General features: G+C 41.7%; 1 protein-coding gene across 1 annotated transcript in view; it reads right to left on the bottom strand.

The window, feature by feature from the left end:
• The window catches only part of ccser1 (coiled-coil serine-rich protein 1), a 116,709-nt gene that overhangs the window by 42,499 nt on the left and 60,727 nt on the right, over positions 1-13,483 (bottom strand). The window contains exon 10 of the mRNA XM_058636342.1: positions 13,130-13,210. Within this exon, the coding sequence (XP_058492325.1) occupies positions 13,130-13,210 (81 nt within the window). The remainder of the gene's footprint in view (positions 1-13,129; positions 13,211-13,483) is intronic.

Below are 13,483 nucleotides of genomic sequence, written 5' to 3'. Positions count from 1 at the left end.
TAGCACAGAACTACTGCCAGTCTTTGAGTACTTAATGGGCAAAAAGTATCGCCAACACACCATCACACACAGGTTTGTGCAGCTGTCTTTTTAGGGACAGTGCATTGACTCACAGCCTACATAAAAGCCTTATCTGTACCAAACTGAACCGTACCAGGATGGAAACACGGCATATGTGGACTACTGGCCCTGACAGGATCAGTGTGTACGCCAGACAAGGTCCTAAAGAGGTAACAAATACAAGTGCACACACGAGCAGCATATGAGGATGTTTTATAAAAATAACATGAAAGACCAGCGCCATAGACATGCACCAGAGTGCACAGGTGCCCTTGCTCAAATGGAGCGTATGAAGTTCTAATGGCTCTTATTGTCTCCTTACGCTGTACATTTCATACACTGGGGTTATTACCTGCACATATCTGCACACTAGAGTTCGGGCCTGAACATTACAACCCGACTCGACCTGACCCGCCCCCGCCCGCGGGTCTTTAAGACCGAACGCTGAGCATCATAAAAGGGCTCCAAAAATGACTCTAACATGCACAAAGTGTTGCAGCGGAGTCAGGTCTGCCCCTCACACCAAGCAGGCAGCCAGACTTACTCTTCAACACACGTGAACAGCGATGATTCACAACAAACAACATATCATTTACAACCTGCAAGAAACGTGTTTAATGAGCGGGGAAAAAAAAGGAGCCCGAGGCCCGGCTCCGACCCGTTGATAACTCTACTGCACACACACACTCTTATACTACTCACAAATCTGAGCACAAAATAATCATCAGTCCTTTGTGCTTTGTGTGTGTGTGAGCGCTGTGCTTGTATTGTGTTTGGTATGCATATGTGGTTGAGTGGAGGGAGGAGAGGGGGGTCAAGCCAGTCTGGATTTGGTCATGGGCACACAGGTGAGAAAGAGGTTTCGTGACCCTGTGACAGGTGGGGTTAAAATTCATTGTGTAATGACAGGCAGGTACAAAGTTTAGACATGAACAGAGAAGGGGGGGAGGGGGCTTTAATACAGCATTCGCACAGAGGTGCTCTGAATCTTAAAGCATGCTCCACTGCAGTACAATCCGATAAAGGGCAGGTAGGAAAGCAGGGAAAGGACATGAAAACACGTACACTATGTTTAGTTTTTCTCCCACGTGTTTTCACTTTGGGGAATTATTGACCCCACTGTATCATAATATTTGCTGCACTGTGTTCCACAATACAGTATTTAAAAATGCAAACATCTGATACAGTCAGCTTGATATCACAAGCCATCCCTTAATTTCAAAGCTCTCATTTGTTTATAATAGTTCATTTAGCTGCTTTTGGAAAATCTTGGCGGGTAGTTAATCAATTTCCATAAGTGAAAACATCTTAAGAAGGATGAAATAAAGTGCATCTTACATGGTGACCATATAAATCGGGCTTATTAGGATCTCAAATGCCCTTTTTACTATAGAATATAAATAGCGCATTGAAAGTAAAGTACTAAAGTACTACACTGGGTAAAAACTATTATAAAAACAAAAAGCTTCAACTGGCATTTCAAATGCTTAAATGCTCTGAGCTTCTAGAATATGTAGACTGGAGTGAATTTCACATTGTGTAGTAGCTGAAACCACTTGGTAGCTTACAACAAAAAATGACTTGCAGTATCAGATTTGTATCACTGTCTGAGCTGAACTGTCGTACGTGGGTTTTTTTTTCCCACCCTACATCAGCTTTCATCAGACAGATCTGCTCTGACTGACTTAAACCTGAACAGAGATCCTTTAGGGTCACCATCATTTTAGGTACAGCAGTAGTTCTGACAAGTACAAAAGGCAGCATTCCTGTCTACGTTGCAGGACAATGGCAGTGCAGGTGGCATTCCTTACACAGAAGGTCTCCATACGAGGACTTGATTTAGATTTGCTTATTTAACATATTATCGACCATCATTTTACTTCACATAACCAGCAGTGGACTCCATCCATTTGATTTCATCAGCACATTTTAAAATAGCGACTTCCATCCATCCATCCATCTTCTACCGCTTGATCCTCCACATGAGGGTCGCGGACATAGGGCTAATTTTAATATATAATGTATATTCCCACTTAAACTACGAATTAATTAAGACTGAAGTGAGTAAAAACAAACGTCCATTGTTTTTGCGAGGCAGCGAGTTGCGCCAGACGCCTCTGATTTGCATTAAGTAGCCTGGGCTTCAACTTCATGCAAATGAGCAGCGGCCAACGTGATGGCCAACGCAGAATACACTGCACAGCTGTATACGCGGACATTGAATGGAAAGCATGGAAATCACTGAACCGATGGACACGTACCTTGAGGGTCTTTAAAATGTCAAAAGATGTGGAAAAGAAATGGTGGAGGTACTATAAAAGCTGATTTGTGAAGTAGCGTGACTGCAGATCAGTGATTAATCAACCTGTGGAGCCATGTACATTAATCAAGCCTCAGTACCAAGACCCCCTGTTCTCCCACTAACACAGTAAATTAAGGTAGACCACTACAAGACACAGTCACGTCTAAGGTGATATCACAGAGACACTCACTCAGTGGTCTCCTTGATGACAAAGTGGCGCTCCCATGCGCCTTGATGCCCTGGAAACAGAAGACAGGTTGACACAACAAGCAACCAATAAAAAAGGAGAGTGTGGCAGAGACAGGGATAAATTGGTGTTAAAGCTAATGAGAGAAGTGATGCTTAATTCTGGTAGATTTCACAGTCATTAACCAACCTCTGGCAATACCCGCAACTGTTTACACCAGTAGCCGACTGCCACTTTACATTACTTGCGAATGATTGTAAACAGGTGTTTGTAAACTGAACAAATACAAGTGTAAAGTTTATCCAAGGTGGTCCATTCAGCAAAGATGTTACAAATGCAATTTGTATTCTAATTCATTCACATGGGTTAGTTTATACATTCATTATTTCAATAATTCATTAAATGTTGCACTATATGTCTGCCTGCCTGCGCCTATTGAAAGCCCTGGGGATTTGTAGAGACAACATACTGCCCTCTTTTCTTTTCTGTAATACTAATGAACCCCTTTAGGTGCTTTCTATAAGTGGCACTAGTTGTAATGAACAAAGGGAAAGGAAATCAGAGCTGTAGGGTGACACCACAGCAACATACAAGGTCTTTAAAAGCAGGCGATCTGATCCTCATACATATAAACGCACAGTCCACACAATGATTTGCATGCTAAAACCTACAATTCTTATAGCTACTCTGCAACAATGTGCTTTTGCATTTTGAAGAACCCAATTTGGTCTGAATTTTGCCAACTCCTGATAAATACGCCAGCTGTAGCCTCGTCCTTTATTTATATGGTCTGCTAAAGAGCTGCTAAGTGGGAAGTGAAGTATAAATCAGTATTTCAGCCCGACTGCTGAAAATCAAAATTCACCAATGTCATCAAATCATTTGCTGGTTCTTTGCAGTGCAGCCCCCCTATACCAACAAATGTATAGATAGTGCATTCAATTCTTACCAATAAACCCTTTTAAATATTACATAGTGGACCTTCAATATTAACACAATAAGAGAAATATCACAATTTTATTTCAAAAGCTTATTACTAAGAAGAAAAGTTGCATTTCTAAATGAATATTGAATATACATATAGATGCTAAAAAAACAGTGTCATGAAAGAAAGGCTTGGTATTCTGGATCACTATGATTCTGCTCTGATATTCAGGGTAGTGGCAGCTGTAGCCTCTTTCTGTGATAATGCCCTCAACTAGAATAAATTCATCAGCTCATCAGGTGAAAGGTGGCACCATTTTGCTGCATGGCTCTCAGAGTTGATTTCTGTGATGCCGTTTATACCAGATATATCCATAACCACTGCATGTGTGGGGGCAACTCAGAATAGACACTACACACACGGAAATGCTTAGCTATAATCATACAGTTGTCGTGACAACTATTCGGCTCTTTCATACCAGTGGTCTGGATGATTAGCTTTTTTATTCAGCGTGTGTGTGTGTGTGTGTGTAGGATATCCAGAGATGAAGACCTCACATCATTGTAATCCAGATCTGATCTACATTTTGATCTGTTACACATGAACAAAAACAGTTCAGTTCAATGTTAATGGTACTTAAGTAACAACATATTTAAAGCTGAGATGAAATGTCTGTACATGAGTGTTTTGGGGAAAAGAAAAAAAAGTGTTCTACACACACTATGAATCATATGTGGTTAATTTACCCTACAAACACCTACCCTACTTTCTCTAGTTCAAAATGCCATGTTCTTCAGAGAAACTGGAACACGAGAGAGACAACGTAATAGAAGATGAGTGGTGACAGGGAGGTGCAAGGTAAGGTGAAAGAGTAACAGTGATAAAGGAGATGAGGGAGAAGGGAGGAAATGTGAACGGTGATGCCTACAGGTAATGGCGGACCGCAAAGATGAGAGTGCAGGGACGGCAGAGTGAGGGGTTATCAAGGAATGGATGAGAAACATGTGAAAGAGACATATACAGAAAGGAGAGAGGACAAATGTGTAAAAAGGAAATCAAAAAAAAAATGTTTGAGAAACACAACACAAAAGCATAAGAGATGACGGGGAAAGTAGGAGAGGAAGATGGGAGGACAGTGGGGGACAAGGTGGTAAGGGGCAGGGACAAAGAAAGGAGAAGCAATATGGAGATGGAGAGAGTTCAAAGCATGCAGTGGGGGAAAGAAAAACCAAGGGCATTTTTATGGAAGGACACAGTGGAGAAGAGAAATGGAATTAAGAGACGAGGAAGAAAGATGGAAGGACACAAATGATGGACTTTAAAAAAAAAAAAGAAAGTATAAAACCTCTAAGTAGGGCAGAAACGGCCTCTCTGGTGCCCTATATCTCCTCCCCTTCCTTCCATCTTTGTTATTTCTGTCCCCAGCAGCAGCATTACTTAGTTAGGACTATGACTGTACAAAGTGATCCAGTTTACAGGAATAGGCACTGGAGACCTACATAGTCACAGTCGGCACTGGACCCTTCATCCTTCCGTCAGCAAAGACATGCAAAGCACGGATGACGCAGATTCATATGATCTGTGACATCACTCATATTGATTCAGGGATCCCCAGCTCCAGGAAGACACTTAGACACCAACTGGTGGCATTCACGAGCAGCACTCTCTTAACAGGGGGTCTGCGGAAACATGATCTGTGTGACTGCCATGCACAGCCATGTTTGGTAAACCAAAGTCTTCTTTTTCCCTGGACTGTGGTGGATTGATAATTTCAGACAAAAGGGAGAAAAGCACAGCAAAATAATCTGTGGCAGTTCTGATTTTCCGTGTACAAGCGCAGAGAGAATCGTTTTTAACAGGGCTGAAAGGTGACATTAGTTAGAAAGTGACACCGCTTCAGACCGACTAGGAAAGCTTTCATCAGCATTTAGGGAGCATTAATTGAGATGTAGCAGGTCTACATGGTTGAAGAACCAACAGAGTTTATTTTCCAGGTGAGGACATATCAGATGAGGAAACTAACCATGCAAACTGACTGGAAAGATACAGGCAAGGAAACACAGCCCATTTGTGGTACAGAGCCAGCTGCCTCAGATGAAACAAAATGATAAGTCGGGATTTTAACTGATGTTGGGTACAGTCCATTTTAAACTGCAGGAACATCTCTATGTGCTGGTTTTCTCTAGAACTCCTTTTTTCCTATGAGATAACTCTATAAAGAGTGGCCCCCAACATAACTGTTGGCACATATAGATGAAAAGATTAACATCTTAACCTCATGCTGCTGTAAGCTCACACATATCATTATTCTTCTATTTATACCGTCCTATATCACCAGTGTAAGCTGCATTTAGTTATAGAACAAATCTAATTATATTAGAACAAATCTGCGTTGCATATGAATATATTTTTAATCTATATTTAATAAATGCTGAATTTACATCCTTATACTTTACTAGTTTCTTATTTGTGTACATTTATTCACGCTGTTAAAAGCAGGTGAAGCCAAGCCCAGCTGGCATAGGGGATTCGAGGCAGGTTTCCATACCATGGCAGGGCCATTATAGAGAGACAAACAACCACCAACACACTCACATTCACACCCATGGTCTAATGGAAGTGTCCGTTTAACCAATTCCCAATTTGCATGTGCTTGGATAGTAGGAGGATGAAACCCACACGCAACAAAGAGAGGGTCTTGATCCAACCATAATTCAAACCGGGGGCCTTCTTTCGCTGAGGTGACGTAGCTAACCACCACACCACCATGTGGCCCAAATATCTTAACACATTTTATATTTTACCTCAGTGGTTTGTAAGGGACGATCTGAGGCAGAGATTTTCCATGAGCAGACAAAAAGACATAGGCTAATTTTGTTCTCATATCTCAGTCATATGAAATGACATACTTACATACATTACATACAACACTTCAGTTTATTTCTTTGGAGATGAAGGGGATGAAGACGGTGTGAGAGAAACAAAAGAGGGAAGAAGCTGAATGATCAGCTGGCTCAGACGCTTCTCTATTCAAATATAATAGCTCACAAACAGACGAATGATTCACTTCTATCCCTCCACTCATCTTATTCCTTTCAGAAGCTGCTTGGGGGAGACTGAATGGGAGGGGTGGATCTGAAGCTGAGGGACACAAAGAGAGAGAAACACAAGGCAAAAAAAGTAAAGTTGCACAAATCTGAAGAGAATAGAAAATGACAGAGGAGAGAGCGAGAGCAAGAGAGAGAGAGGGAACCAGAGTGAGCGAACCATCAGGAGCTTTTGATTCTCCCCATAAATGTTCCTTTTGAGAATGGCCATGAAATTAGCTTGCTGAAAGAAAGCAGTCTCAATCGATTAAATCCCCTCTAAAAAACTTTCAAACAGCTCTCATACCTCCAGCTCTTAAGAGTCTCTGCGGGATATAAAACAGCTTCATGCCTTTTCTCTCTAACCCTCTTCTTTATTCCTCTCTATCTCCTCCTGCTCTCTCTGTTTTCCATTTTACCTTTCCCACTATCGCTATATTTGTGCGGTGACAGAAAGAAGGATAGGTCTTCAAGCGCAGTATTGAAAAATGGGGGCCGGTCCATATGTTTCAATTAGTGTTTCGCTCTACTGCTACACTGCCACTGGTCAGCTTCAGGAAGATACCTGGGGCCTCATCTATAAACCTGAGCGCAGGATCCATCTGAGAGGTGGGTGTACGCATGAAAGCCAGTTTGTCTTTACAAGCTCGTAATTCGATCTTTTTTGCCAGCTACGGGTAATGCCCATGGTTGCCCAAAAATAAAACCAATTAATATTCATTCATGTGGAGGGCCTGGCAAGTCATGCCAAACACAGAGACAGAGAGAGAGAAGAGGAAAGTAGAAAAATGACACACACTGTGAAGTCTACTTGTTGGGGAAATGGATGCACACGGAAAAAGTTGGATTTGCTGGACACAGTGGTGTCGTCATCACTAACGCCAAAAAGGTGTGCTTCACAAAAGTGCGTTCCACCTACAAGGTTAGGGTATGGGTTAGAGCAGTGGTTCTCAAACTTTTTATGCCAAGTACCACTTGAGGAAATACTGAGCTCTAGAAGTAACACCATTATCGCCAAGGATAAAATACCGTGGCGTAAATAGGTCAAGCTACAGACTCTCTCATCCTCCTCCTCCTCTGCCGCTCATATACTTCACACACTGGTATAGAGAAATTGCATTAAGATGCAGCGGGAGATTATACTCTAATTATTATTATTATTTAATTTCTTATTATTATTGAGTTCAAATTTCCTCAGCTCCACTCTGATCACATACCCTGGTATATATATGTAAAGCAGAACCGTATTTCTGATTTTCCTCCAAGTACACATAGCACAGTGTGAGAACCATGGGGTTAGACATCGTAAGGGGGGTTTTTAGTCAAACTGGATTTGTACGTATCGTATTCACCATACCTAGAAGTCTGATTTCTGTCCTGATTTCTCTTCAGCGCTGGGCTCAGTGTGGCAGGTGGAAGTCGGAAACCAACTAACCATTTAACATCACTGGCCAGGAGAGCTTGCTGGTTCCTGCAAAATCCTCTCCCTCTCCGGGCTTCCATTTGCCACATCCTCTAGCAGTGCCAAATGAGCCATTTTGTGTCATTGCACATTGTGATTACATTTCTTTTTATACCCTCCCCCATTTGATTGAATCTGAACAGCTTCAGGTGTGGCACTTAAACTGATTGTAAATGACACGCTGTTCCGCACAATGATGACAATAATAACAATAATTATACATTTAATTTGCATAGTGCTTTATCTGAACACTGTTATAACATTCTTCACCATGATTTTTTTATTTTTTATGATCCCTTAAGATTAAGTTAAAACACCAAAACATTAAAACATCATTCGAAAAACAATACGATAAGCACAACAATCTGGATCTGTGCAAACATGATCTCTCCTCCTGTTTACCTTATTATTCCTGAGAACGCGCTTCACACAACAAAAAAGTTTGGTTTCATAATTACTGAATTTCTTTCAAATGTCATCTTGCAATAACAGAAATACCATGTATTTATTTTGAACATTTTGAGGTGTGAATGTAGGTGCACATTTCAGGAAGTATTTGTTTACCCCTTTAAAAATAATGTCATGTTATGCTAACAAAATCTTGTTGTGAGCAGTTATAGTTGAGCTTGTTTTATACAGCGGTGACAGTTTCTGGCTATTCATCCCGTTAATGTGTGAAAGAGATTTGTTAAGCTTTATAAATGAGGCTCCTGGTCGTAGTTACCGTGTCTGGAAAAGTTACCACAAAGACCAAGGCTGCAGTGTGCAATGCTTGTATATTTAGCAGTCTCCTTTAAGAGTAAGGCATAACGTGCCCAGTGACAGGACACCAATATGTCCACTGCAACAGGGACAGTCACTCCGGCTTTGGACTTATCATACACATATGACTCTAGAGAGAGCGCGACAAACTGGGGCACATTATCCTCTTTAGAGGCCTCTTTAGTGTTGCACATATTACTGTGTAGGTCTTTGTTATTTGCACAACATATGTATACCATGTACCCGGCTGGTCAATGGTTTCTTTACATACAAGGATTGTATGTTAATTTAAGGATCTTAGCTAAATCAAATTTACAGTCTTAAATTAGTCATTACAGAGGTCTACTTTCAGCTTTCATACCAAATTACTACTAAAAATTTTAATTATTGTTGAAATGGTAGTAAATGGGAGCTATTTTTTTTCCACAATCCTGAATTTTTATCTGGTTGATGTGCAGAAATCAACTGTCATAGAAAGGGATAATAAAGGTATGTATGATTCAACAAAATGGTAAACTTCCCCAGCTGTGAAAACTAAGAAAATGCTCAGTGAAAACGGCAAACGTTGGAGCACCTGATTCGCCGGTGAAGAGCAAGACGTGTACCACACCAATCGAAATAAGTTTTACTTTTCTTGACCCTCCTAAAAGTCAAGCAAGTCGGAAGGTAGGTAGCCCTATTACAACAGGATAAAAGACGTAACTTTGAGGCAAGTTGGCCTCAGGTTTTATTCCCGTGGAACAGAGCGTGAGGGCCATGAGCTGTCCGTATAGGACAGAGTGTACGATGGTGGGGGAAACCAGGGCAGGAGAATCCCTGATGGATTCCTGAAGCCCTGAAAACCTGAGAAGAGAGGAGAGGAGAGGAGAAGAGAGGAGAGGAGAGGGCTAACTTTCTGCACTTTCATCAAAAAGAGAGCATATGAAAGTGAAGGAGGAGGACAGCGGAGTGAGGAAAAGTAGGAAGGCGCTCCAGAAAAGGAGAGAGGATGAATAAGATGGTCGACCTAATCAAGTGGCAGAAGCAGTAGAAATAGCTGCCCCACTTGTAGACACACTTTCTGTTGCTCGCCGACTGTCCTCAATGCACTGGGGTAGCTAACCTATATAGGCCAGTTTCATGCTGCAGCGTCTCCCAATCACTCCAAAACACACTCAGCCTCTCTCTCTCTCTCTCTCTTTCATACTTACACAGGCATGCACACAGGGATCAGGGGCTAAAATCAGAGCGCACATGCCTTGAGCTACTGCTGAGTTAAGTCACCTGTGCTGCTAGCCTAGCTTGCTAGCGGGCAGCCAGCTGCTCCTCTCATTAAGAGCCCATCTACTTACGGGGCCTGAGCATATGGAGGACTCGATTGCTAGGTACTGGTCTTATAACGAGATAGCGATGCCAGACGGTGGAGTACTGACCACATTTCCAAATGCTGAACTTACTGTATTAAAAAAGTAAGCCAGGGATGAGGGCGGTTTCTGCTGACTGTACTACTCCTTCTGAATGTGATAAATCCCACACGCAGCCAGAGGTCACGTCACATCCAGCTAATGACAAATATTGCTAATCATGACCTTCCTTCAACTTTTTTAAATTGGGGCCAAGTCTTGTGCAGATGTAAGTTGCGATGGCAGCTGTTATCTCCTTTCATCGTCATGATTTTAAATTTTTTTTTGCCATATGGTGTGCCGTTGGCAAAAAAAAAAGACAGAAGAAAAAGTTTGGACTCTGTTTCTCTAATCCATTGAAACGTTCTGTACTATTTAACGTGACTGTTACATAGATGGTAAGTGCAGTTTTCTGTCATGTGTCAGATCCACAAGCAAAACCACATCTGATGTGACAAATGTAGCCCCTCTCCTCATTGTGCTTTGCTAATGGGAGTCCTTTAAATGGCCCCGCTCTCTGTCACGTTCACGCATATTTGTTCGTGTCAACTTCATGCAAAGTCCCTGAGTGCATTTGTATTGAGTGGAAAAATAATCCATATAATCAAAAATATTGTCACAGTGGTTTGTGACACACGAAAACAGATGATCATAAGATGCTTTTTTTTTTTCTTATCATCACACTGTGCAATGTCACATTCAACAGCCATAATACATTTATGGAATGCTAATGCCACTAACTTAGTGGCACTACTTTTCTTCAAGTAATTACCTGCCAGTTTATCAACCCACTTCACCTCAGGGGTTATATAACGGAGTGAATCTTCAAAGATGAAAGCAAACATCACAATGTACCATAAGAGGGAAGAAATAATCTTACTCACACACGCCCGGAGCGGCTAATCATTTTAAATGAACTGACATCACTCAGAATAAATTGAACTAAGGTAAACAAAAAACTAAGAACTAATAATAAGTCATCTCTCATTACATAATTTGGTTGTCTGGGGGAAAAAAGTCTGGACAAAGGGAGTAACCAACTATGCAAACAAAGAAGTGTGAGTGGACACGGTCTGTTGAGGACATCATCACACAAAAGTGGAAATTATGTGGCATGAAAATGACAATGAAAAACACATAATCACAGTAATAAGAGAATTAGAGAGGTCTTTGAGGTATGAATGCTGTAGGAATGACGTTACCTTGACACTTTGAGGAGCATTTATATTGACTTTACTGTGCAAGGCTAGAGCTAACGGCTGGTTCACAAAACAGACACACACAGGCACAAACGCACTTGTATCGGCAGACATTCAGACGAAAAAACGCATACAAATTTAAACTAAAAGATACTACACAACCAAACCCACACCTTTGTTTCTTTTAGCCTACAGGACCAACACAACCTCTTTGTGGAGGCCATTAGGCTACATTTAGAGCAATGCATTAGTCAATGATGGCAAATGGAGCACAGCACAGGTTGCATTTGAGGGTGCATGTACAAGAGAAAAGCAAGAAACAAAGAGTGGGAGAGGTAAAAAAAAACAACAACAAAAAAACGATCAGCAAGAAGAAAACGATGAAGGAAGAACAATCGGGTAAGGCCCTGCAATTGCACTGCTGATTCATCTGCTCTTGTCCCACCACCACTCGGACGTTGCAAAATAACCACAAAATCTCTACAGACTGCGAGATTATGTAGTGATACATAGCCTACACAGATACATAGATTCAAAGCCTATTTTGTTCTCTTTATGTCAGAGAGAACACGTTCTCCTTGTTTTCTTCCACAGTACCTGTGGCTTTAATGAGGAACACCAGGTTATGAATGACTGTATAGTTTCTCTTACAGTATGTGTGACTCCTCCGTGGGGGGGTTCTATTCAATTGCACAACCATTACTGGGAGAGAGCACTGTCGGAAGGAAATTGAAGGTATGTGACTGGCCGTGATTGTAATAGGTTCCAATATATCCCCTAATAATACGTGCACCCATCGTTTAATGTACTCCTCTAGACACAGGAGCAAAAGTGGAGCAATCCACTGCTCTTTGTTCTTTGATCTTCAGATCTGTCACTCTCTCTCTCTCTTGGTCCCTCATTATGTGCGTAAACGATGGTTTGTTCTTAAATCATACTCAACGACTTTAAATAGAACCTGAAAGTTAAGTAGACGGTCGTGAAAAAAGTTTGTTTACATTCCGCAGCACACGCGTGGAAATCAAGAGTAAGTTCTATTTCTGTGATGCGCAAGTTAATTACGTAGCTGACACAATATCTGTGTGTTACGTGTGGGCACACACAGATATTGTGTGAAACACTACTTTTCCACCTTCGACGATGATTCGTGCCAACTGTGTAAACAACAGGAATAGAGGTATGAAAGAACCCCTGGTGCAGGAGATGGAGGAAAGTGTTTTAAAAGAGAGAGAGAGAGAGAGAGAAGTTAGTCAAAGAAACAGACCACAAAACTGCTCCTGTTCCTGCAACAGGAGCCATTTTTAGACAGTCATCCATTAAGTCTGCTGTGTTCCCATACTGTCACAGCCCAGAGTAAACCCAACGAGGACATGTCAACTGAGGGTGTTAGGAATAGGTGCAGGTAGGAAGCAGCACAGCATTCTCTCCGAGCGCCGTGTGAATGGGACGGAGGAGCAAGACGTGGTCGAAAACATGAAAGTTACTGCAGTATGAAATCGTTAGAGAAAGCATGATTGATTAGAGTTTTACCTAGCGGTGAAATTATACTCTTCAAAACATTGAAAAGAAGAGCAAAATGTATTGAAACAAAACAGGAGAAAAGAGAAGGAAGGAGCTCCAAGTGAACCTCATCTATTGATATTTATGGCTCATCACAAGTCTTATTTAATGCTTAAGACATTCCGTGCACAGTTTCATCAGTGAGGCAGTGAGTTTGGAAGAAAGCAAAAGGAGGAGCGTGTGAGCGGCCTGTGTGTATCTCACCTCTGGCCCCATGTGTTCTGTCTGTGTTACGCGGTCAGTCATTTGGCAGTCTTTCATCTTGAGGGCGGCTTTGGCATTTTCCTGCACACAAAACAAACACACACTCATCAGCTTTGTCTGGAAACTCAACGCCACTATAAAGAACATCAAGTGCAAAATAAATGAGAAAACACAGAATTCTCCCCCAGCAGATGTATGCTTTGCCTCTTTTTGGAACACCGGGCACAGGTGCCTCCCATGCTTCGAAAATCAGAAGAAAAAAAAAAAACTCCAGACAACCTGAAACCCATTTTTCCCCTTATCCGTTTCCTCCTGGAAATTCAGGAGGTCATAAACTGGGCCGAATTGCAGGAG

This window comes from Solea solea, chromosome 8 (assembly GCF_958295425.1).
Source record: "Solea solea chromosome 8, fSolSol10.1, whole genome shotgun sequence".
NCBI classification, from domain to species: domain Eukaryota; kingdom Metazoa; phylum Chordata; class Actinopteri; order Pleuronectiformes; family Soleidae; genus Solea; species Solea solea.
This window is presented reverse-complemented; position numbering and strand designations above follow the sequence as displayed.